Source organism: Protopterus annectens, chromosome 14.part0 (genome assembly GCF_019279795.1).
Source record: "Protopterus annectens isolate FY-2018-M chromosome 14.part0, PAN1.0, whole genome shotgun sequence".
NCBI lineage: Eukaryota > Metazoa > Chordata > Ceratodontiformes > Protopteridae > Protopterus > Protopterus annectens.
The window spans coordinates 872,161,381-872,187,897 of record NC_056748.1 but is presented as its reverse complement, the minus strand read 5'-3'; the positions used below and the strand labels follow the sequence as shown (position 1 = coordinate 872,187,897).

Genomic DNA, 26,517 nt, shown 5'->3' with positions numbered 1-26,517 from the left:
TTGGACACTTGCCTTTCAAGAGTTTTTTTTTTGTTTTAACTATGACAAAAGCACACTAAAATTCACCATGCTAACAAGAATTAATATAATTAAACAATCATCAATTAAGGTTATAGTAACAATTTCCAATTAAAATCAACATTCAAGCCCTTAGGAACCAATGTTCCAAACTTCAAAATAAAAACCGCCTCCCTATACAGTAACTGATTATTTAAAACCACTTTCTCTAAAATACTACCCCTTAAACAACTACCATCTCCTCCATGGCATGAATCAAAATGGACCACCAGAGGAATGTCCCTTAAATGTTCTTGCAAACTCACTTTAAAATGTTCTTTTGGTTTTACCCACATTGAGTAAATTAGAATCACATTTTAATATTATACAATACCTTCTGTATTACAACAAAATTCACTTGGCCTAAAATAAATACGGTTTATACAAATAAATGCCTGTGCAGTACAACCACAGATTGAACAATGTCCGCATGGTATTAACCCCAAATTTGAGGGATGTTTAACTCATGACACTTCAGATAACAAAAACGACTATGGACAAGCATATCTTTCACACTTCTACCTCTATTAAAAAGACCAACACAAGGCCTTTTAGATAAAAGCCAGACAAGGTCCTTATTTCTTAAAAGAAAATTCCAATAGTGCATAAAGATATCTACCACTTTATCAGTAACCAAATTATATGTTGTGACAAAATACATTTTCTAAGTTGAACTACCCAAATTACTATTTACATTAGACCTAGTTTTGCCTCTATATTGAGGTGGTACAGCATAACATTGCCCTAAAAACACTGTATCCATAGCTTCTTGTACAAGTTTATCATCATATCCCTTCTGCTTAAACATCTTACGAGTGTTTAACAATTCATCATAAAGAACATCTTTGTCATTACATAATCTACTGATACGTAAAAAATTAATTAAAAGGCAATGACTTGATTAAATGAGGGGGATGTCAACTTTTAACATCCAAGAAATGATGGTTTCCAAATTCCTTATGAATATTTGTTTTTATTATACCACTATTGTGGCCCAACTCCACATCCAAAAAGACAACTTTAGCACCAATTTGGAGATCAAACTCCAAACCAAACCTATTGTGGTGTAAATCACGAACAAAAAACTCAACTAAGGCTTCACTACCCTCACACAAAAAATTAAGTACTACAGATTTATAGATCATTTAACTACATGATGTTTAAAAAGTTCCAATCATGGCATACATGGGGCGAAAGATGCCACTATAGCTGTCCTTTTGAGGATAGATCTTCCCATTGAACTCAAAATAGTTACTTTAGATACAAAAATAATATAGGTCAGCAACACAATAAGTTATAAAAATTACTAGACAAAAAAACTATTTCTGTCATCTACAGCAGAAACACCACAGCAAGCCACAGAAGTTCTGGGCAGGTATTAAACTCCTCCACCCAAGGCAATCAACTACTCCAACTCCCTCAGCCCCTACCCAAAAACTGCCAGAGTCCATTGCCAACACCTTCAACAGTTTCTTCACATAAACCATCCAGGCCCTTGTTAGCAAACAAACCCACTTGTCCCAACGCTGAAACCCTTAAACCCAGTGACAATCTCTCCTTTAGCTTCCAAAAAGTTCTGACTTCACTCATTAGAGCCCTAATTAAAAAACTCAAACCAACCACCCTTTTCAGCTGACCTCCTCCCTACCCGCAAACAGCTGCTGATGTCATAGCATACGCTCACTATTTTGATAAACAGAACCATAAATGAAGCATCTATCCCCTCTACCTGGAAAATATCCCATGTCATACCACTCCATAAAGGTGGCAGCTCCATTGAACTGTCAAACTATAGACCAACAGCTATCCTTTCCCCTCTGGCTAAAATTATTGGAAAGTGCATCCATGAACAACTCTTACACTACCTTATTCAAAATAATCTTCTGGCCAACTCCCAGCATGGATTTAGACCACAGCACAGTACCACCTCAGCCTCCTTTTCTAATGTCAAATTCCAACCGTAACAACAACAAAACTATCTTCTGCCCTGTTTCTCGATCTTTCCAAGGCCTTTGACATGGTTAACCACCAGCTACTCTTACTTACCCCTAAATAAAATATCCCTAAACAACCATGCTATACAATGGTTTCAATCTTATCTTAGAGGAAGACAGCAGGCTGTCCTTTGGCATGACAAACTCTCCACCCTTCTCCCCATTACCCTTGGTGTCCCTCAAGGCTCCACATTAGGTCCCCTCCTTTTCTACCTCTTTGTTAATGACCTCCACACTGTAATCCCAGAAGCAACCTGTATACAATATGCCAATAACTCCATCCTGATCTGCTCAGCCTCTACCCCTACAGATCTCCTTAATGACCCAGAAAACCTTTAATACAGTGGAAAACTGGATCTCTAATCAACAGCTGATATTAAACCCTAATAAAACAAAGCAATTGCTCTTCTTCCCTACTTGCAAATCCTCTCAACCTTTATTTACTATAACATCTAACAATGGGACCATAATCTCACCAGATATGTACACCACACTCATGGGTGTTATAATAGACAACAACTTCAAATGTGATATGCATGTAAACCAAACTATTAAAACCGTTAATAAAAAACTTGGCTCCCTATACAAAAACAAACCTTTTCTCACCCCTCTAGCTAGGACTGCCACTGCCTGTACCATCTGCTTTCAACTCTACTATATGCCTCACCAGTACTCACCAACTTGAACAAAACTGATCTCCGCAAACTCTCTAGCTGCTACAATCAAACTGCCAGGTTTGCCACAGGAACTCCCTACAGGACACACCACTGTCAAAACCTACACCTCTTAGGTTGGCTAGAACTCCCCAGCCTAATTCAATTCACCTCTAAACTTCTCTCCAGCAATGATTACTAGCCTCTCTAGCTATGATATATAGGCTACCACACACATGTATATATTGTAAATATTAAATTTGTACCATGTACCTAAGAATTTACACCTGCTCTCTAACATGAAATGTAACTGTAAAGTTTATTAATAATATTATGCCTGTATCTAAAGGTAACGTACCTAAGAAATTACACCTGCTCTCTAGCATGAAACAATCAACTTACTGTAGCATTCAAGGTTATTAACCATCCAGAAAAAACACCCTCCCTTAAAAACATTATCCATCCCTACAAAAACGCTAGGCCTCTTTGTTCCACTACAAAACTTTTGGTTCAATCTCTTAAAGCTAACAACCTATCTGAAGAATCTTTGTTTGCAAATTCAGTACGCAGAACCTGGAATTCGCTCCCATCTGACCTTACTCTGAACCCCTCCCTTAATCAGTTCAAAAAAAATCTAACCCAGTATTTCAAAACTCACTGGTTATGTCCTTGCTCTAACTCCAACTAAAGCCTCATCTACTTCCATATCCCTGCAATTTCTTATTCATAGCAACTAACCGGTTTGAAAAGAGAAACTGTAACCTCTTTGCAGATACTCTGTATATAACCTGCACCTATAGGTTTGATAAGAGAAATTGTAACATATTTGTATATATTTCTGTATATAAACTGTATTCTTCACAAGTTTGAAATGTGAGACTATAACTTGTATGTTAATACAATATGTTTGTGCATACACTGTATGTAACTTGTCTTTATCTGTTTGTAAGTTTGGGAGCTTTTCTCCCCAGGCCTCCGCTTAAAATGGACATGTATCCAGTCGGACTATCCTGGTCAACAAATGTAAAATAAAATAAATAAGTCAGTGGATTATCTCCTAAAAAGTACTTTAAAGCTTTGATTCCAAACTGATGCTAAATATTGTATATAAACTTTTAACATCTATTGTCACCCAATAAATTAGAATTTGTCCACTGAAAATCCTTCATTTTCTCAAAAAAAAAAAAAAAAAATTTCAAAATGTGTCATTTATGTAAGAGGATAACTTTTCTACTGCTGTTAACAAGCAACCATGTAGCGTTATTCCCACATTATTTAAGAAATAATTACTGGCCGACACTATAGGGCATCCAGGAGGGTCTGTTAAACTTTTATGTACTTTACTTTAGGCAAACAATAAAGATTTGCCATCATAGATACTTCTATCGAACATTTTGTCTCAAGATCTATATTAGGAGATATAACCCAACCTGTAACCCCCTTTTCATCTGGTCTTACAAGTTAATTAAGGTCTCCTCACACTCTCGACAAAACAGCTTCTCTATAAGCTTCAGTATTATTCAAATTATCATAACACATCTTTGAATACTGAGAAAAATTACTAAAATTTTATTTCCCTTAATGGAAGGTTTAAAAATCAAATCCTTCCCATTACTCATATTCCTTAAGTGCTAGCCACTCATTTGTCATTAAATTATAGCACACAGCAAAAGCGGATTCTAATGCAAAATTCACCACTGATGATTAAAAAAAAAAGTGTACTGTCTCATCAGTAAAAGAATAAACTTATTTCTACAAACATTCGTAGTATCAAGTATCACTTCCGAATGTGTACAAAATGAGTCGCAAAAAAAGGTCTTCACTATGACCGTCCAAATCACTAAAGGATTGTCACTCCCATCAACATTTAAATGACCTTCAGTAAAAAAACAGGACAGCAAATGTGGCTTTCTAATAAAACAAAAAACACTTCTAAATTTTAATACAATCTAAGCAACACTGTGGGAATAAATTTTAGTCCACGACTGAGCACCGAGATTACTGCATCAGTCAGTACTGTACCAGATAATTTTAGACCTAAACCAGGATTAACATTATTCAGTCAGCAGTCATTCCAGAACAAACTTCAATACCATTTCCTTTTCTTCTCATACTGTTGCAGTTGCTTTTCTCTGTTGGTATCTGGCCGACCATGTTTTCAAGCAGAATTGTCACTCCCTTGTTCACTAAGAAAATTTTCCTGAAGATAATCACTTTGCTGAGCCGGGGGGGGGGTGTAACGGAGGATAACAGTCTTCCTCTGCTTCATAATTTATAGAATTGTCCATAGCTTCAGAGGAAGCAAAAAGATACGCCATGCCGCCTTCTATCATTTCCTTTTCCAAAGGAATGACTGCCCCCTTGTTGCCCATTTTTGACTCTCACTTTGAAGATGGTACCTTTGCTATAGTCTCGCAAATCTCTATGTAGTTTTTTTCATCTTTCTATTTATAGTTTCTCGAATAGCAACTTGCAATTTCTCATAAATACCACCTGATAATTACTCAAATCGTGAAGCACTGATCTGGGAACACAAGGAGGTACAAGTTAAGGAAATCTCCAATTTTCCGTTGCTTAACTTGATCACGTTCTATAAGTATAGCAACCCATTCTAATGCACATCGATGAGCAGCTGCTATCCATCTCTTATCAAACTGTTTATTATCATTGTCTGCAGAGTCAAGAGGCGCTGAAGAATTTTTGAAAGCCCTTAACCCTCGTGTGGTAATGTCCAACTCTAAATATCTCTGCAGACTAACAATGTTATAATAACTAGTACTTCCTTTGTAAAGCAGACATTCTAATTTAAATCAACAATACCTTGTAATTCTGAATAGGGCTGTAAATTGTAACCTTGGGCCACGCATGTAAATGGATTACAGGTTCATTTCTGACAGCCTTCCTCCAATAATCTTTCCCAAATCTTCGATGTTTCACCAGTCCTAGATACATTTTGTTCGATCCACGAGACGGTTGGATGTCTGGGAGATGCAATGGTCCATTGTTCTCTGTGTGCCATCTCCACTCTCTTCCCTAAATATGCAGGGAATCTGAAAAGCATGATCGCTGGCCATAAATAATCCCAAACTACCAAAGAATACATATAAATGCCAGCAAATCCAAACCAATTTTTTTACAATAACACTAGCGCCTCAGACACTTGTCTTTCATGAGTTGTTTTAACTATCACAAAAATGCACTAAAATGCACCATACTAACAAGGATCAGTATAATATAATTAAACAATTATCAAATAAGGCTATAGTAACAATTTCCAATTAAAATCAACCTACAAGCCCTTGGGAATCAAGTGTTCCAAACTTCAAAATAAAAACTGCCTCTTTATAAAGTAATTGATTCTTTAAAACCATGCCATGGAAAGCTTTAGCTTTCTCTAAAATACTACCCCTGAAACAACTACCATCCCCTTCAAGGCATGAATCAAAATGGACTGCCAGAGGACTAATTAAATTCTCTTTCCAATGGGGTAACAGTCAAGCTTAACTTAAAATCTCCATCAATTATTCTTTACAAAAAAATGGTTCTCTCTCCAACCAAGTAGCCTCAGACCAATTCACCACCAAAGAATTCTTCATAAAGTGGTGTATAAACAAGTAACCAAGTACCATCACCAATCTTGTTTACAGACACTCAGCAAGACTTTTGCAAAAGCCAGGACACCAATGCACTCCTTTAACTCTTCAAGCTAAATTATGATTTCCTGAACTATACACTACTCAGTGCAGTGCTCTTCTTAGAACTATCTGAAGTGCTTAGTCAATTACATGCTCATGCACACATACAAAAACATGCTGAAACAAGTACTCTTTTTCATAGAAAATTACAAGACACAAGAAAAGCAAAGGAAACCTTCTCAAGGCATGATAGTCTACCTTGTTTATACATTTCCAAATGATTATGGCAGGAAATCAGTTTCGTGGAGAGTGCTGCATCAAACAGAAATGTCACTTTGTAGCTCGAAAGTGAAAGCAGTCATCAATCCTTAGCAACACAATCAAACAACATTACTGCCACCAATATTTTCTGGCATTCAAGTAGTAATGCTAAAAGTAAATGGAAAACAAACTCAGTCATGGGCAACCTAGGTTAGCCAAGCTGCTAAACAAACATGCAAGCACTTTGCCTGACACTACTACTACCACCACCACCACCACCAATCACTCTGCCTTAACTTTTCAGCTGTAATGAACAAAAAACAATGTCAAGTCACTGGCCAAAGTAGATTCCAACTCCAGGGTTAACCGGTTCATGTGGGCTGCACCTCATTCATAAGGTCTTACGATACATGTACTAGTATTCTCACTATCAACACCTCCACACACACTCTCATGGGTTTTCTCAGATCTGTGGAAATATTGCACAATCATGCTGCTCTACCCCAACTTGGACCAAAATGCTTCAAACGAGCAAAAAAGGCCAATTTCAACCTTAATGTTAAATATACTGCAGAAAATCACACCTCAAAAGCTCATGTACAATGGAGAACTTAATGATTTGCGAAAGCATATCAGCCCAAGGGCCCCTGTCAAATCAAACTGCCAGATCATCAAAATTAAGACAAGTTTGAAACGTTTAACCAGATTCTTCCCTGGAATCTGGTATTTTTGGGGGAGTGGCGTTTACCCTTTCCTCAATGTGAAGTGATCTCCGAGTTGGTATAGATAATAGGCAGGCATGAAGGGTACAGGGCTTGTCCCCCTGCAAAAACTTTTTTGTTATGCCAACTTCTAAAAGGAGACGACAGTTTAATCTGACACATATTGCAGCTCACACAATCTGTAGGACAATTCTAACTACGTAACATTTGCAATGAATTATACTACATTAGCATTTTTACTGTCAACTAATAAGCAAACTTTTCATATTAATATAATGCAAATGTGTGAACTGTACTACTATCATATTGTGATTTAAATTTCATTTATACATCTGAATTATTTTGTATAGCCTGCCTAGGATTATCTCGTCTACGAAAATGATATTTTGATTTGATTTGTTGGCCAAGTCGGCACTCATGGTATAGGCTCAAACCCATGCCATCCTCCAGCCCCTAAGGGCCTTATATTGGATAAAATCTGATAACATTGGCTAGGCTTGTAAATGGTCTTAAGACATTAGCCCAATAATCTCCTATGAACTTACATGTTTACTCCCCAGTGTTTTACACGGCTTGCAGACACTCCAACAGCAATAAAACGTCTAGTCCTGTAAACATAAGAGGGCTCCTGCTTTAGGAAATGACCATTACTTACATCAATATTGGAACATTCAGCAAACTGCCTGAAATACTTGCGCTTTTTGCAGGTTAAACCCAGAGTGCCGATTAGTGTTGAACTCCACAGTAAAATGGATCACCACTACCTTCTTTAGAAAAGATATTTGATTTCCAAACACAGAAGTCAAACTTTTGCATCATAGAAAGACATACAACAAGGTTTACATCTGTCAAATCAAGTGGAAAATTCCAATTCAAAACAAGGAAACTTGACCTCATTTGGGTCACTTGACCATACCACTTCTTTACCAAAATGCAGTAATAAAGCATTTTCCATCCCACAGGCTCAAAAATTCTGAAACATCCTCCTGGTCACCCTCAAGATGGGAAAAGAAGGGGAGACTATGGTTTTCATTGCCTCAAAGACTTCTGCAGATGGCAGCTGCAGCTACAAAATTAAGTTTCTTGCTTCTTAGAAGGTAAGCAATGGCAAAACTGGATACAATTTTAAACAGCAAAGACATCACATTATCAACAAAAAGGCCATAAAGTCAAAGTGATGTTTTTTTGCAGTAAACAGATGTCTCAGAATTGGACTAAAAGCAATCGTGTATGCCAAGACTGCAAAGAGATCAAAAATCAGTCAACAGGCCAATGCCATGTACAGAGAAAGCCCTGCATACAACCCGGATAACCTATGTTCGATTAATGTAACCGAGATACTGGCATAGGAGGGTGGGTGGACCCATCCTAGAGAAAGAAAGCACATATCTGGGAATGTCCAGTGGAGGGCACAAAGGAGAATTGCCAGTGGGAGGCATGAGCAGTGGCTGAGCTGCATCACACGGGGGACAATATTCCAGCATGCACCAATGTACGATCACCCCAGATGATGGCACAAGTTTGCACCAGGGCAAGAGAAAACCATTAGAGCACTCGGCAGGTTCCCATTCTCAGTCCTGTCATGGACTGAGGTTAGCCCAGAGGAGACCAAAGCAGATCCAACAGACCCAGTAAACCAGTAAAAAACCTAGGAATGAGCCAAAGAAACAGCTATGGGGAGTAAAAAGTAAATGAAATAAGAAAACAGATAGGCCTGGTGTACTTAAATCCCTGAGGACACAGAAATGGACACCACTAAGACTGTGAATGAGAAATGTGGTCCATGCTTCATTTCTTTTCTGTTCATTTAAACCAACTGCAGATTTGGATTTAAGCAGCCAATTTAGACGATCTAGGGTGTTTAGGTAGTATCTTTGTTTCCTTAAATAATTTACTTTGTTTTTGTTTTTTTTTTTAGCAATTTCTGCAAATATGACAGACTTAAGGAATTTAGTAGCTTAGGAGGTCTTCAACCTCCACCCCACACTTCAACCTAATGATTTCTTTAGTATGCTACCATTTACTATATCATCCTCTATGGGTCAGCAACACTTTTTCTAGGGAAATGACACAGACAGAGAAAGACACTTCTTATGTAGTCATCATGTAAATCCCCCATAGCAGTGTTTTTGGATCTCAGTTCCTCCAGAAATAATCTTACTCCTTCAAACATTTTCTACTATATTATACTACAGATTTGTGAATAAGTTAACTCAGGTGGCTTAATTTTTTTCTTGTCAAGGAATCAGATCCTCAGTATAGTCCATCCACTGACTGTGGCAATGACATTTTTTTGTCTTGCTAAGCTACAGAAAGGGAAAAGGCAAGGCTTGCAGCCATAGATGCTCAACGTACAAGAACAGTCTACATCTGCAGACCAGACACAGAATTACAAGTTATTTCTTTGTGCCACCTACAAGTAGGCCCCAAGATGCAGGCATATTTGTTTGATCAGCACTAACAGATGCCAATACAAACAGTAAAATAAAAAGGTTTCTTAAAACCCGGTGACTTAGCTACCCCATGCAGACTTCTTGAAATTACAAAGTGTATTCGGACAAAATCTTCAATAAGAAACTGCAGCAGACATACCTTTTAACTGAAATAGAGTTAAGGAGGGATGGCAAAGCATTTGCTGAACTGTGGAGTTTAAAGCTGTCCGACTTGGCATTTTTCCCCTGCCAGATCACCTCAAACAAAATAAGGATCACCTTACAGCAGCATTTACATGTTGTTGGAAGCTGAAAGCAAATTACTTGCAACTCCAGTCAAAAATGCACAGCAGAGGTGACCCCCAAGTTCAATAAGCAGCTTCACGCAGACTGGGACGCATGCTTTCTGTATGTCCCCCAGAGGTGCAAGATGGAGTAAGCATTCTGGGGGTGGGTTTTTGGTCAATCAAACCACTATGGTAGCAGCCCTCATATCAGCAAGTGAGTGGAAGCGCTTATCATGACGAGGAGCTTGTACGACCCTACGGCAATATGGGTAGCTTGTTCCCCTGGCCAAAGGGTGGAATTAGGCTAAATCAACTCTCATTGCTGGGATGCTGGCAAGAATGCAAACACCCTGATGCCTTTCAGAACAGCCTATCCCGACAGAGCAGATATGAAGGACAGATGTTATCATCTCTATGGAACAAATGGGCTAAGTCCAACTGCCTAGCAACATCAGTGTACATAGCAGTTACAGTGATGCTGTTATGACCTGTGATACAACACACACATCCTACGTTACTGTTTATTAATTAAAAAAACAGAATTGCACCATCTACTATAAAATTACAGTAGGTGAAAAAGGCAGGGGTCCTCTAGTACTGTGACAGCCAGCTATCGTAGAGTTTCTCTAAAAACACTGCCTTAGAGGAGGAGTTACAGTTAATGTCTCCATTATATCATTTTCATTACATACTGGATACCAGTCTGGTTCCTGCTTTTCTGAGCTTCCCCTAAAAAGTCTTTTTTTTTTTAAAAGACAGACCAGAACCCCCAAAACTGCACATACTTTTTGTGTGCGACAGACCACTGACTAGTGCAATTGAGAACAATTTCATAATTTTCTAAAATTGTGACCTCAACATAACATTGTTACAGCTGCTACAGACCCTTCACACTGCTCTAGGCTCTCCAGCCAAGGTGCGACAAAGCACTCCAGACTTTTTTCTTGATCTCTTGCCATTAGCTCCACCCCTCCCCATCTGATGATGCATCAGAGCTACTGTGGAAAAATTCTAAGCTTTGCAAACCTTTTCATTAATTATTAAAATACTGTGTTTGTTGACAAACAGTAATCAAATTATTTATGATGCACACATCTGTAACTGCACAGACAACAGTATGTAAAATTTTCTATGCGGACCAGTCCCTAAAGAAAATCCCATAACTCTCCAAAAAGATCACATTAATGCTATCAAGATCAGAAAAATGCCTGTGGACTCTTGGGACCCCACCAAAATTCAGGTTAAGATATCTTAACTGTATGACAGCTGTTAAAGTGGTCCAAATGTTATGGCATGCCATGTAATGCACAGCATATCTTTCAATACCACCTTCAGTACATTCACTGCACTAGTAATGGCAATATTTATTGCAACATGAATGAGGGGCTCATTCCTGCAGGTCTCTCTCCTGACAATGACAAGGGCTTCTGAAATAAAAAAACACAGAATTCTTAATGTCTGATACTCTACTGCTGCTACACTTAAAACGTGCATCTCAAGGCTCTGTGCTAGGTCCTCTACTCTATAATTTTCAACACCCTCCTCCTAAAACTACCACATTTTAATGCAGGTGATACACTACTCCTGCAATCCAGTACAAACCACTCTAACTTGCAAACCACATTCTACGACAACTTCAATTATCAGAGTCGGTTTTTATTTTCCATGCTCCTATGGTGATCACTGCACAACACTTCTGTGCTTATTAGTATACAGATCGCAGTTTTCACCTCAACCAAAAAATTATCCACTAGTCCTCCTTTTCCCTTATCAGATCTTATGGGACCGTGATACCCAATGGCACTGAACAGGTGGTCCTAGGCCTTAGACTTGACTATACTCTCTCTCTCTATATTAGTAAGAAATTCTTTGTATGTGGTAAACTCCTCTCTCAATTAAAGCTATGCTACAACTTCAGCCACCCCACCACCACCAAATGCTTTGGAAGACCATTGCCAAATTTATTTAAATACCCAGAATGGAATATGGCTCTTTCTAGTTATGCATACTCATAGAATACAGACTGTTGAGAATACAATCAGCTGACTCATTTTATTAGAAGATCCCCAGATGCACCATTATAGTTTCCTAAAATTCTAAATGTCTTTTACAGCCCCAAATGGCCACTTTTCGTTTACATATTCTAATTACTACCACAGCACTGCCACTCCCCTAAGAGTGAAACTATCTTTACAATACATCCCTTATGAACTCAAAAGTACACAGAACAAATCTTCCCTGTGTGCCCTCCATTTAAAACTGAAGTAGGTGAGACAGCCTTCTCTAGACTAGCACCTGCTACCCAGAACCAACTTCAAAATATACTAGAAGTTCATGTACTACATTACTATGTTGCCTTTTGCATGCATACCTCGGTCTGTATTTATGTATATAGATTTCTTCTTTGCTCTCTCAATGCACCCTGAATTTTTTAATACTATCCTATTCATATTAAGTCGCATTCATTATGTACCGAATTGTATCATGTATTCATGCTTTACTTGATGCCATTGATAGTAAGCTCTTAATATACTTTCTGTCCTTTGACCACAGGTTGTTGTTTCAAAAGGTGAATGGATAAGACCACTTAATCCAACAAATAATACATTTTAAACATCTTTTAAGGCTTTTTTCCCTGCCTACTACATTAAATTAGAGCTGTGTGGTGTTTTTACTTAACAACCCCTGACTTCCCATTCCTTAAGCAAATCGCATCCTGCATTTTATTCTTTATACTAATTTCCTTTTCTTCTCAAACCATTTCCAATGCATCATTTAGAGACAGTATTCACTTGTATAGCAAGTAATAACCCATTCTTCTGTTTTTTTTTAAACTCTTTCACAGAATCGACGTATCTCCAAATGTTTATAAGCATTCTTGATGCTAAGCCCCCCTACCCCATCCCACACTAAATTTTTTCTGCCATTCTAGACACAAATAGGTGTTAAAAGCATTGCAGCTAAACCTCAGTGGTTTAACTCCCCATGCAGGGCTCCTGTGGAGTCTGAAATCTCAAATAAATGAAATAAATAAAACGTATCACAATATATATCTCTGTTCCATAGGATGGGAAGGGGGTGATGGCCTACTTACTCACTGACATCTGGATTACCATGAAAGTCTGACTGGGTACAAGCCCATTTTCAACGGAGGCCTGGGCAAAAAAATATTTCTGTAATAATTCAGAGCTAACAATTTTACAATCTTATACCTCAGAATCACATTCCCTCTTAAAGAAACTATTTATGCAGAAATCAAGTTTCAAAATTCTGAAAAAATCAAAAGTTAAGTCACTTTCTGTAGAACTAACTAGTCATAAAAACTTAAGGATACCTAGACATCAAAACGCACAAGTTATTAAGTGCAACTCTTAATACCATCCAGTTAACACTCACTGATGACTGATTACATATTAAAAAATACTTAGTCCTTAAAACAAGCACATGCAGTTCACAGCCTACAAAAGTTACCATCCTCAATTGTGACATGCAGAACAGAAAGGACCCTGTTGGCACACAAGCCACTAAAATCATGTTTCATGTAAATTCCTTCTATTCTAAAGCTGCTGCTACCTGGAATTCCCTTTCTAATTATTACAGTCACTTAATTTTCAGATATACTTGTGCTCACTTCAATTATGTACTTAGATAATGAGAAATTTTATTTTCAAAGTCTGTTTTAACAACAAAATACCAAAATATTCACCTTCACTTTTACAGTTTACTTCTTGTATTAAAAATCAAGCTTAGAACTATTATGTAACAGTCTAGATGCAAACTAACAAAACCGAAAGTATGAAAAAAAATTTAATTAAAAACATCAAGCCTGGCAGTTTACCTATACCTGTCATTAACTAGGCAAATGCTGTCAAGCGCCCTTCACCAAAAGAAGCAAGACAGAAATTATCTGAAATAAGTGTAACATCTGGTTAAAAATACAGTACTTCTGTGGTTAAGGCTCTTTGCTGCTACAGACTTTGCCCACTACTTCACTATATGGACTGTGCAACTTTTCTCAAAAAAAGATACTGACTGTACAGAATATGTTTCTTAAATTTAAAACAAGTTAATCATTTAAATGGTAAAAAGTCTGAAATTTAAAAGCATATGCTATTCACCACAATTTTTAAAAGCATATGCTATTCACCACAATTTACACAATTTTTTTGATTTGCCATGGTGAAGCAAACAGTAGATATTTAGAGAACAGAGTGCCCATGGATACTACTGATTTATAACAATACAGCACAGTATGCAGTCATTTACACTGATAATAGTATGACAACATGCACAAACATATAAAAAGTCAAATTTAGAAGGTCTGCTCAGATACTGTAGGAAATAAACACCGTTGAGACTTCCACAATGTAGAACAAAGTTTACAAACGTCAACAAAAGAAATAATTTCAGTGATCAAAGGGACTATGAGGATTCAAACACAAATGTTAAGGAAATGTAATGTATACTCAGAAAAGTAAAGCAACTTGCTAGAAACAATGTAAAAACATATTAGCAGGTTGCTCAAGACATGTAAAAAGACTTAAAAGGAGGAATAAGGCATTATAACAAAAGTTACCTAAAACAACTCATTCTCACAGACGGATGTGCATGTTTTAAGAGGAAATAATCATCTTAATCTGTAGGTCTGTTTTAACTTGTTTAGAACACAAAACAGCAAAAGAAACATGACACCAGAAATTAAGAGAAGTTGATATTTAGTCCAAAATGCCTGTAGCTGATTTCCTGTATAATGGGCTTAGCCCAGAGGAACAGCAGTGGTCATTTTAGGGGGAGATGCTAACTGGCACTGTGGTTAATTTTAGAGATATTAAGTATAAGGTCATTCACTGTGAACCGAATTAAGAAATCCACCCAAGTAATTCTGAACATTTGACTAAATTAACAGTAAAATTTGGTCACAATCTTCACCTTGTGTGTTAATGACGTTTTGTACTGTGTTATTTTTGCTTCATATTTTTGGGCTGTTCCTTATAATACGTGTTTTTCTGGCAAACCAACGAGGACTGTAGTCACTAAATAATGACACACATTTGAGATTCATATCCTTCAGAAAATGCATACTAAGACAAATCCTGCTATTCTATCAACTTTCTAAGTTTATAAGAGCAGTATTTAAAAACTGTTCCTAATTTTGTTCCTTTACACCCATTTTAGGTGCTGTCCACATTTCTTGCACTAAGAGGTCGAAAGGTTATGGTTACTTTGTCTTAAGAATAGCATACATGGGACCACTGACAAAGAGGGGAATAATATGAGCAAGGGCCAAAATCTGATCTTTAATAGGGTTCGAGAGAGAGAGAAAAATCATGGGAATGAAGGGACATCATTTACATTTAGTCTGTCAATCTGACCTGAAAGGCAGTAGCAGAGACACTGAAGTCTATCAAAATATCATGTAAGATTAAAAAAAAAAAAAAAAAGGCACATTAAGTCCCTTAACATGTTAGGACAATATGATACGCAGCATGAAGAAGAGAGCTATTATCATGTTGAAAGTGGGTCAGAATCAGTGCTGAGAGTTACCTGGGAGATAATCACTAAACAAAGGAAAATGTTTATGGGATAACTTCTTACATAAATTTAGCAAACTGTGGAACTGCTGGTAAAAGGTAAAAAAAAAAAATCAAGTTTAACAAGAACAGAGAGTTCAGGAAGGGGAATAATTTCAGCAGTTTAGACACTGCTTTTTACCATTCTGTGACGATGACAAACTAAGGAGACAAAATTATTAAGTGTTCAGGATGTTTAGAAATGCATGGGAATATCTTTTTCAAAAATAATGGATTTATCACTTTAGAGTGTGATTATGTGTCATTTTAGAGTACAAAACATAAGGGAAGCTATGCTTAAAGAAAATGTACTGTAACTTATTTGACTAATACTATATACTGTATTCTTGTCACTGCTAGTGCTTGGAGCTTTTCTCCCCAGGCCTCTACTGAAAATGGACATATATCCAGTTAGACTAGCCCGGTCAAATGTAAAAATAATAAAAAAATAAAAAATAAGTTTGCCTGCAATAAGTCAGAATTTCCTAGAAATACATTTAATCATAATACATAAAATGGTACTGCACTTAACATGCTAACCACAAACTGATCACTAGAATCCACCATTTGTGACACCAAAGAATAGCTTAGAGGTGCAACCTGAAGCACTAGACCTTCATTTCAATTATCCATCACTAATGGTAAATTATAAGGGCATCTCCCCTACTTTCTCAAAATGCTTGACACAGCAATGCTGATGCATATAAAACAAAAAATGTAAGTGTATTCACAAAATACTACATGCAACAACATAAAGAAAAACCCATATTTGCTTATAATCATTCTAACTCAAATGGTACTTGGACACTCTGTAAAGAACACTCATGCATTTTACAAACACTACAACTGATGAACTTCGCACAAAGTGGTAAAATACTTCGGACAAACTGCTAATAAACTAATAAAAATCAAGCATTCACCTGCGGTCTTACAAACATATCCCAACACTTTTTAGCTTTAGTTTTGTTCCATAGTAATACTTGTCATAATACACAAGGGCTTTACTGATCCTAAAGACATCTTCCATACACATAAAGTCTGACATTTTCATCATGAACAAATTGTTTACCTGCAGCAAAATGAAGTGGAGTCGATTTCCTCCCTGCGGTGTCTCGACTGTTTACGTTTTCCGGGTTTACAAGCTTCTTGACACGCTCCACATCTCCATTCCTGCAGGCCTCGAAAAGCTCCCTAGCTGGCTCTCCGCATAGGGCCGTATCTCCCGAAGCAGAACCAGCTGCCGAACCCGAAGAGCCTTGACAACGCCTGCCAGACATGATACGATCCCCACCAGGGAGAACGCAGCAGGCATACGTTTAGGACCGAGGTCGCACAACTGCCCCCGGGAATGACAGAACTCAGCGATCCCGTAACAGATCCATAACACATCGTTCGTGGCTAGTTTCCCATTACTGAACAGACCCTGTCGACGTCATAACTGACGCCATAGGGCGGAGAAAGGGAGGGGTTGAGGAGGGCTAATCGATCAGTTGTCTAGCGGGAAAAGGAAGGGTGGTTGGTCTTCTGGTGTTTCATATCTTCACGTGCAGTTTCTGAGTGACGAGGTATAGGCATTTTTATTTTAACAACGCTATATATTAATGGCTAATTTGTGCTATTTGTAAGCGTAAAATGTTGTTTTAAATTTAAAACTCACTTACTACAATTATTTTTTAGCTATAAAAGTCTTTACGTGAAAGGAGTAAATCATTCTCGGCGCGATGTAATTTTGTGTAAAATGTAAATGCATTTTGTCCCCTAATTTGTATTCGTAATTTTGCTTTAAATGGGAAATATTGATAAGATGAAATTTTGCAGGACAAACATACCTCTTCGAGCAAAAAAATTAAATAAAAATGAAACAAATGCATAAGGACACTTTTTTAAATATTGCTCTTACAAACTTAGAAAGTTTTTCCCCCAACACCTTTATTGAATTATCACTTGTGATATAGGCAAATTTACATTATGCTTCACATATATTGCTATATATCATACAATCCAAGCAACGTTGCATAAATTATTAAATTCCTGCCTTTTTTAAACAAGAAACATCTTTAGTAAACTATCACGTACTACATAGGCAATCATACATTTTTATAAATGAAAACAAACCACACGGACACAATCCTAGTTACAAGCATTTTACATCACAAACCATACTGACACACTCCCAGTTGCAAACATTGTACATCACTTATAATCTAACCAATCTTTCTCACTGAAACATTACATAGCTCTTTTAAGTCATGCTGCTTTTTAAACCTCATTCCTCCCATGTATGCATTGTTCCCACAATTCCCATTTTTTCTATGTATGTTGCTCTTACCCTTTTCTAAAGATCTCAATTGCAGTTGTTTTGTCTCTGTTACTATATTCACTACTTCCAGTAAAGTTGGTTTAGATTTTGATTTCCATTTTCTAGTAATTGCTTTTTTGGCAGCCACCATTATTTGACACAGCAAGGCCTTAGCATGTCTAGGCAGTTCTGATTCTGTATCATAGCTCACTCAGAAAAATCATCTCCCTTGTCAGACCAATCAGACCACCTAGCATCTCCGACAGTGCATCCCGCAGGGAATCCATAAAGTCTGTCAACTTATCGCTCTCCCAGAAAATATGTTCCCAGTTACTTCTTTCTTCCCATTCACACCGCCAACATTTGTTGTCTACCTGAGGAAAAATTCTATGGAGTCTACTTGGGGTATAAAAATATCTATGTAAACATTTCCTGACAAAAATCCTAAATCTTCTAGATTTTGTTGCATATTTGGGAGACATACGTATATCCTCCCATTGTTTCTTTGTGAACTGCTTATCCAGTCTCTCTTAATCCTTTCTAGCCTCCTTTGATTGATTCTTATAGTTATCATACAATATTTTATATGCGCTACTAATTATTCCTTTTTTAATTGCAGCTTCTTTTCTAAATTCTATTAAAAACTCTACCGGTGCTGGTCTTTCGTTTAGGACCCCACTATTTCTTTCTCTTTGCCTATACTCTGATATCAATCCCTAATAGGGAAAGCAATCTCTAACCTTCAGTCCAAATAAATTCTTGGCATCTTCCCATTGTAAAACCAAAAAGCCAGAAAACTGTGGTAAATGATGTCAAAGACAAATACAAAATGTCCAGCAAACAAGATGCCCAGAAATTTTAGTGTGCAAAGATTTCAGGTCAGTACCCTTCTTCGGTGCATATTTCTGGACATTTTAGAAGTCTTGACTTGTTTGTTGGATGTCTTCCTATTTTATCATCTTTCCCTCTCTAGTTATTTGCTCCCAATACCTTGGTTCCCTTGCCAGTTTCCACCAATAAATTCCAGCCCCCTCTTGCCTATAGTCTGTATTCCTAATTGCAGTCATCCCTATCAGCAGAATCTTCTTTCTCCATCCACATGTTGGTTTAGTTCTTAGAATACTTTCTGCTATTTCATGGATATAATATTCTGTGTGATTATTGTTATTCTCCTTAAAGACCTGCATCTAAAATCCCAGTCTCTCTTTGTTTCTTGAGCTTCCCCCTGTTTCATTATCCCTTTCCACTTTGAATTATAGTTTTATGCTTGTGCTATGTATAGGAGTCTACAAACTTAGAAAATTGATAGAATAACAGGTTTTATATTAGTTAGCGTGAATTTTCTGTAGAGTATGAAGTCTGAAACTGAAATGTCTGTCAGTATTTTCTAAATTTAATCTTTAATGATTTTCCACTGATTTGCTAGAAAACCACAGTTTTACAAATCATGGATCAAAAATATGAAGCAAAAATCTGAACATTCTACAACAATTTGTACAGTTGAAAGGTATGAGGACAAACCATGTCATCAATAAGTGCAAATGCCTGGAATTCTGTTTTGTCAAAAATAAAACATCCCTTTTGTTTTTATATGAATTATTTTTACTGTTTCATATAACACTGAGTTACAAAAATAACCATTTCAAGCAACTGTTAAAGGAAATGTTAGAAACAATTTTTGTCCTGAAATATCACAACATTTGGCCATTTTTCTTGTCTTTTTTTTCCCCACAGGATGCAATGGTCCAAATAGGGACTGTTCCACTTAAAGAAAGACAGGTGGTAACCTTAATGTTGTATACATAGGTTTGACTTACGGCTGTGTGGGGAGAATAATTAAATTCCTCGTACGCTACTCTGTAATACTGCACAAAAACTGGCAAAATCCAAAGGAACCAGTGAAATTCCAAAACCAAACAAAAACGTCACTGGAAGCACAGAAACAAACTGAAGGGAGACAGTCTTTAGCGTAATAAAAGTTTAATCAATGCTTTTGTCATAACACTTCTTCAGAAAGAACAAATACATGTCTAAAAACACCAGAATATATAGTTTAAACCATCCAATAAGAACAAAATTCAAATTAAACAATTAGACAAGAAATCAATAAAACAATTAATACAAATAATTAATATGTAAAAACATTCATACAGTCAACTTCCTATCCAATAAAAAACATTTAATGTTAATGACATCGTTCAAACCAGGGGGGCAGTCATATGTGGGTTGGCAATAAAAATGGTTAACCACAGGTACTAATTTTATGCACTTAAGCAGTGTACTTATAACTGTATTATGTTGAAAAAAATATATGTATTTTATGTAGAGCAAATTTGCCATTGTTTTTTTATTTTATATGTGGCTGAATGTGTTATTTAAACTTTTTTTTCTGATTCCTCCACATAAATAAAAGGCTGTGAGAAACTATTTATTATCATTACTACAAATGTAAATTATGTAAAACTGTAAGGTCTCAATTTCATTTGTTGAGGAGGGGATATCTGTTAGTTTATTAATTCAAATTATGTCACTGTTTTCTCTCTCCCTTTTTAAGTACGCTATCGAACGCACATAAAATGGATACATATTTTCCTTTGGGTTGGATTCTCATACTTCTATTTTTTGGGGGGGAGGCATTAGTAATCATTAATGGTGAATGAAAAACTACAAAAAATCATGTGTTTTATCTTATTGTCTTTGCAAGGCATGAAATACCTGTTGAAGAACCACTATAGACAGAAACTGAAGTATTATCTTTTGTATCTCTCCAGAGTTCTTGACAATCCAAATCTGTCAGGACCATAATAAGCACCTAATATTCTTTTCATTTTTCCTTTAACCCCAGATGCCCACCGCTCAGACATTATGATGATGGGCCAGATTCAAAAAAGCCTACGTTAAGTTTACACGATATGTATTCAAGAACATTCTTATCACATTTTTTGTGCTTTCTAGTCACTCAAAAAGATTACACTAAGTATACATGTAGTCTACACTTTGTGGTAACCTTTATGAATCCCTGTCAGTATTTAAAGCTGCAAGAATATCAGTAGGAAAATGAAAATTAGGAGGAAGGTGATAGTTATGTCTGTGTTGTCTGTTCACTCAGAATGGTGTACACTTAGTGTAGGCATTATTGAATCCTGGGGAATACCTTATTTTCTTGTAAAGCTGATTCCTGACCATAATGCAGTATGAGGGCCCTGTTGATGAGATTGCAATGCTGTGTTCTTAGAATGGAAGTGGTGAGAAATACAGTCACACTTTTGCAGTATCTCTTGCATGTCATACTTCTCAACTGTCCAGATTTTCACAGAATATTCTGATTTTTGCCTCATAATTTTGGTCTGTTTCTCATAAAATTGTGCTTTACTAGCAAATCATTGGGGACTTGTCAGGAAATAACGTCAGGGATTCGAGTTTCAGACTTCATATCTTCAGAAAATTCACGCTAATGTAAAGCCTGTTATTCTATCAACTTTCTAAATTTGTAAGAGCAATATTTAAAAAGTGCCCCTATTTTTGAGCCTTTGCCCCCCCCCCCCCATTATTTGTGGCTTTGCCCAGATTTTTTGCTCTAAGATGTTGAGAGGTATGTTGCATGTATTTTCTACATATGTGATGAAACCATCACTGAAAAGCTTCTGAAAAGGGATGCATAAATAAATGAGATGGTTTACTCAGCTCACATTAGCCCATAAAGCCCTACACCACCCAGATAATATTCCATCCCTCAAAAACATTGTCACCCCATATAGTAATCGCAGCAAACTCCCCTCATCCAATAGACTACTTATCCAATAACTCAGCTGATGAAGCCTTATTCGCTAACTCAACTGGCAAAATCTGGAATCAACTACCACCTGACCTCACTCTTAATTGTTCACTAACTCTATTCAAAGAAAATCTCAGAAAACATTTTAAATCACACTGGCTCTGTCCTTGCGCTAAACCTGACTAGCATCTTCTTACTGTCCTTAAGACTTCAACTCAACCGTGTCGCAAAGACTCTAACTCAATTGGACAGTGTAGGCTAAATGACTTAAAGAAGGAATGTATTATACTTATGATCTACCATGTATAGTGTAAATATGTGAAACTACAGTTACTTATTCTCATGTCTTATGTACTCCTCTCACTGTTTGTCATAATGTACTGTATATATCAAAATTTGTGTGTGGAGCTTTTCTCCCCGGGCCTCCGCTGAAAATGGACATGTATCCAGTCGGACTATTCCGGTCAACAAATGTAAAATAGAATAATAATAATAAACAATTTAACTTTTATAAGATAGTAGCATTTTGTGAGTTTCAAGCCTTGTCTTTCTTTTCTAAGTAAGCCAGCGTGAAGATAGGCAAAGGCTGCCAGCCTAGCCAGATAGAATTTTGTAGATAATTCTGTTATTTGTAAATATTAAAGTAATCCACAGGCTTGTTCTCTTCAGTGTGAAAATACTGCATTGATTATTGAACTGCAAACATGTAACAAAGCTGATAACTCAATTCTTTGATGTCAAAATTCAGAGTCGATATGTCTAGAGGGAAGCATCCTGCCTATTGTTTTAAGACCAGAGTTAATGGCTAGAATTTGCGTGTATAAATGTCCGTTATTGCTCTGGTTTCTGACCAGGTGTAAAGAATGTAAATGTAGTTTCTGTTAGCCTGGGAATACCAGAGAAGTGTGAAGAATTATGTCATGTGAAGCAGCTCTGTGTTATCAATTTAAAGAGAGAGAATCAGAGAGCTCTGAGCATTTTGTCTTAAGAACATCCAACATCACCAGCACTTCTTTGCTCTTTATGTAAGTTTATTTTAGAACTGTGTTTTCTCTTAGAAATAGCTAGGAATTAGGAAGATTAGACTAAGAGTTTTTCTGTGTTGATGTTAGAACTTTTCTACTATATTATTTTAAGTATTTATCTGTGATCTCTGAACTCTTGACTAGCACTGTGTAGTAAGAAGTATTATCATGTGTTTTTATTATTTATTATTAAATATTTTAAACCTTTCAACTGTGGCTGTTTTATGTAGAGTTAATTTAAGCTCTAGAGTACATTGCACGCATAGAGTGATACTGTACCAAGTCCCTCTAATAAGCCTTGACTGTTCAGTCACACTTACCATTTGGATAATAATATTGCACAGTAATAATTGGATACCCTTTCAGAAGGGGCTTCGAGTAGCTGATATTAGTGGGTGGTGGAAGCTGGTGCTACCTTTTAGACTGGGCAGAAAAGGGGCACAGCTGGAGAACCTGTGTCAGCCTTCCCCAGGAGTGTCTGTGTGGTTGTATAAACTCTAATCTCAAAGCATGTGTGTGTCAGCTACTTGGGCAAGGACACAAAGCACTGGTTGGATAGAGAGGGTGATGGAGGTTTTATCTTGCCCACTAGGCTGAGATTTGGACCCTATAGCTGTGCTAGTAGGGAGTCTTATTGGGGACCTGGAGAGAAAGGGAGAAACCTGCCCCAGACTGACTGTGATCTCTGTGTGCTCTTAAGGGAAATTGTACTTTACTGTGTGTGTGTATTTATTATACTTTCCCTATATGGACACCCCTTGTTGGTGTTAGTGGTGAGGATTGAGGCTCCTTGATTGCTGGGCCAGTGCATGGGCATCACATATTAATTATTTGGCAGTGGTGGGATATCCACACCACATATTAATTGGTTGGCAAATACTAACTGGCTTGTAGTGGTGTGGGTAGAGTGAATTCCTGTAGCTTGTGTACCTTGATCACTGAAGGTGTTTTTGTACTCTAAATCACCCACGCAGTGAATACTCAGAGTTCAGATTACAATTATTTTATTTCTTTTGTTAGCTTAGTTAGTCAGGGAGAGTAGGCAGCATGTCAGCAGAGGAGTATGGAAAGCTGACAAGGAGCCAGCTGGCTGAGATGATTGCAGCTTTGGTCACAGCTGCATCAGAAAACAGCAACCAGGAGGACGGTCAGACTGGCAGTGGAGATGTACCACACTCAGATAATGGACAGCTCAACCTTTCTGCAGAGGACTTAAAAATCCATTTGGAGCTAAAGAGACTTTTGTTGGAGGCCAGGTGTTTGGAGATAAAAGCAGTTGAGAGACTGAGGCGTCTAGAGAGTGATGACAATGAGAAACTGTGACGGTTGCAGGCTGAGGAGAATGAGAAACTGCTATGCCTGGAAGATGAGGAAAAGGAGAGGCAGAGGCAGCATGAGAAGGAGATGCTGACTCCACCAGAGTCATGGAGGTAATAGGGAAGGGAGTAACTGGACCCCAGAAGCACAAAAGGTCAGTAAATTTCTTCCGCAGTTTAAAGAGGGGGATAATTTTGATAGTTTCATTCATATGTTTGAGAGGGTATGTAAACAGTATGATGTTTGAGGCTCCTTGATTGCTGGGCCAGTGCAGGGGCATCACAGCCATCGTGTTCATAAGTTTAGAGGTAAGTTCTAGGCTAGCTGCCCTTGTGGGCCACTTTTAAGCCTAGCCAATTTCCCCTTGATGAGAATCAAACCCTCTACCTCATCTGTCAGGTAAACACCTTAACAATTATGTCAACCTTTAACCCATGTATATTTGTTTCAAAATCAAAGTAAACTGTATTGTCATACAGACTCCACAACAAGTGCACCTTAACAAAATTACGTTACTCCAGGCTCTACATGCAAACATTTAACATCTACAACAATTCACATTACTACATTTAGACATTCCTCCTACATATTTACTGTTTTACATATCAACAGATATTTAATAAGCTAAAGAGACATTTTTTCATTACAAACCTCATTTAATTAGTGCAGTTATCTCAGTGTTTATCAGGTTTATTCACCTTCAGACTATAAATGGTGAACACTTTTCGATCCGCAAAAGGGAAAGAATTCAGCTTTATACAGCAGAACAAAGAGATGCAATTTTTTCTCCTCCACCACATAGCTCTCCATCATCTGCCACAGTTCTTCCCCTTGTTGACTGTGTCTACAACACACACTTGTGTCTCCTTGAGCTCAGTTCAACCAATGTACACGGATGATGAGGAGACAGAGGATGCTGATTCAACACTGGGAGTTTTGAGCCTGAATAGCTTCATGACATCAATGATGAGTATGAAATAGAAAAATAGCTATGGGTATTTTGCTGTATTTGTTTTCCTTTGCTGTATAGTTTGACATGTGATATGCATTGTGATGGAACTGCAAAGGAGGCAGATTCCTATTGAATGTATGATGCAGTTTCATTCAGCCTCAGTGTGGTGTGCACTGAGGAAGCTGACAAGAATGGGTCTATATTAGAAGAGCAAACGCTCTTTCGTTGACACATAAAACCCGAAGTCTGAAAAGAGTGAAGTTACAGAACAGAGATTTTTTTTCCCAGGGAAACAAAATCGCTGCCCCCCCCCAAAAAAAATTATAAAAACAAAGTAAAATGGGGGGGCTTTGTCTCCCACACCCCCCCTACTTAAATATACCAACTCCGAGATCGCACTACAGTGGAGAAAACAGCAAAGTCCCGAGAACGGACCAGGGATTTTTTTTTTCCCTGAGAAAAAAATCACTGTTCCATAACTTCGCTCTTTTCAGACTTCAGGCTTTACGTGTCCACGAAAGAGCAATCATTCTTAAGTCACTTCTCTCTTCTAATAGGTTCATAGGTTCATACTAGGCTATCTGCCCTAGGGCATTTATAAGCCTAGCCAGAATGTGTTTGGCTTTCGCCACCCATTTTAAATTAATTTTGCTATGCCCTTTTTTTGAGGTTAGTATACTGTGCCTCTGTCTAACAGTGACACAGAAGTCATACCCGGGGTAAACCTCCGATCTCCCATCCACTCATCAAGATTCCTCTTGAAGAGAGTCAATGAGGGACTCTGCCTAACCTGGACTGGGATTTTATTCCAGAGTGAAGGGAGCCTCTGGGTTATGAATCTGTCCCTCCAGCATGTCCTATTTATTTCAGTGCTGAGGTTCAGGTCTCTCGAGCGTGTAGCTCGATAGGATTTGGATTTTCTAAGGTGCAGCATGTCCATTAATTTCGGGTTGGACATGGCTTTATATGTCAGGCACAGATCGCCTCTGAACAGGCGATATGCCACTGAGTAGAGCTGGAGTTTCTTTAACCGGGCAGCATATGGCATCTGTTTGAGCCCTTTGATCCTCTTGGTGAGGTACTTTTGGGGTCTTTCCAGTTGCTGCAGGTGTCTGGTAAGGTACATCCCAAAAGGGGCATTGTACTCAATTATGGGTCTGATGAGGGATGAGTAAAGAGGCACGATGACCTCCCCTGATCTAGATGTGAATCCCTTCATGATTAGGTGGGCTATATAAAATGTTTTTCTAACCACTTTGGCCACGTGGTTGTCAAATGAGAGATTGCTATCAACTTGGGTCCCCAGGTCCCTAATTGCTTCTTCTGTACTTAATGGATTACCACCTATGTGGTAATTTGTGGGCACTTTGTTTTTGCCAAAGGGGATGACTATACACTTTTGGCGTTTAGCTTGAGGCCATGGCTCTGGCACCAGTTGTCTGTTTCTATGAGGTCCTTTTGGAGGATGCTTGTGTCGGCTGGAGAGTCGATTATGGCGCCCAGTTTGCAGTCATCTGCGAACTTGGTCAGTCACAGTC

At 37.6% G+C, this 26,517-nt stretch overlaps 1 protein-coding gene across 1 annotated transcript in view; it reads right to left on the bottom strand.

The window, feature by feature from the left end:
* The window catches only part of TNKS2 (tankyrase 2), a gene marked incomplete in the record, with an annotated part of 1,900,381 nt that extends 1,883,292 nt beyond the window's left edge, over positions 1-17,089 (bottom strand). Inside the window, 1 exon segment of the mRNA XM_044056654.1 lies at positions 16,681-17,089. Within this exon segment, the coding sequence (XP_043912589.1) occupies positions 16,681-16,888 (208 nt within the window).
* Positions 17,090-26,517: the final 9,428 nt, after the last annotated feature.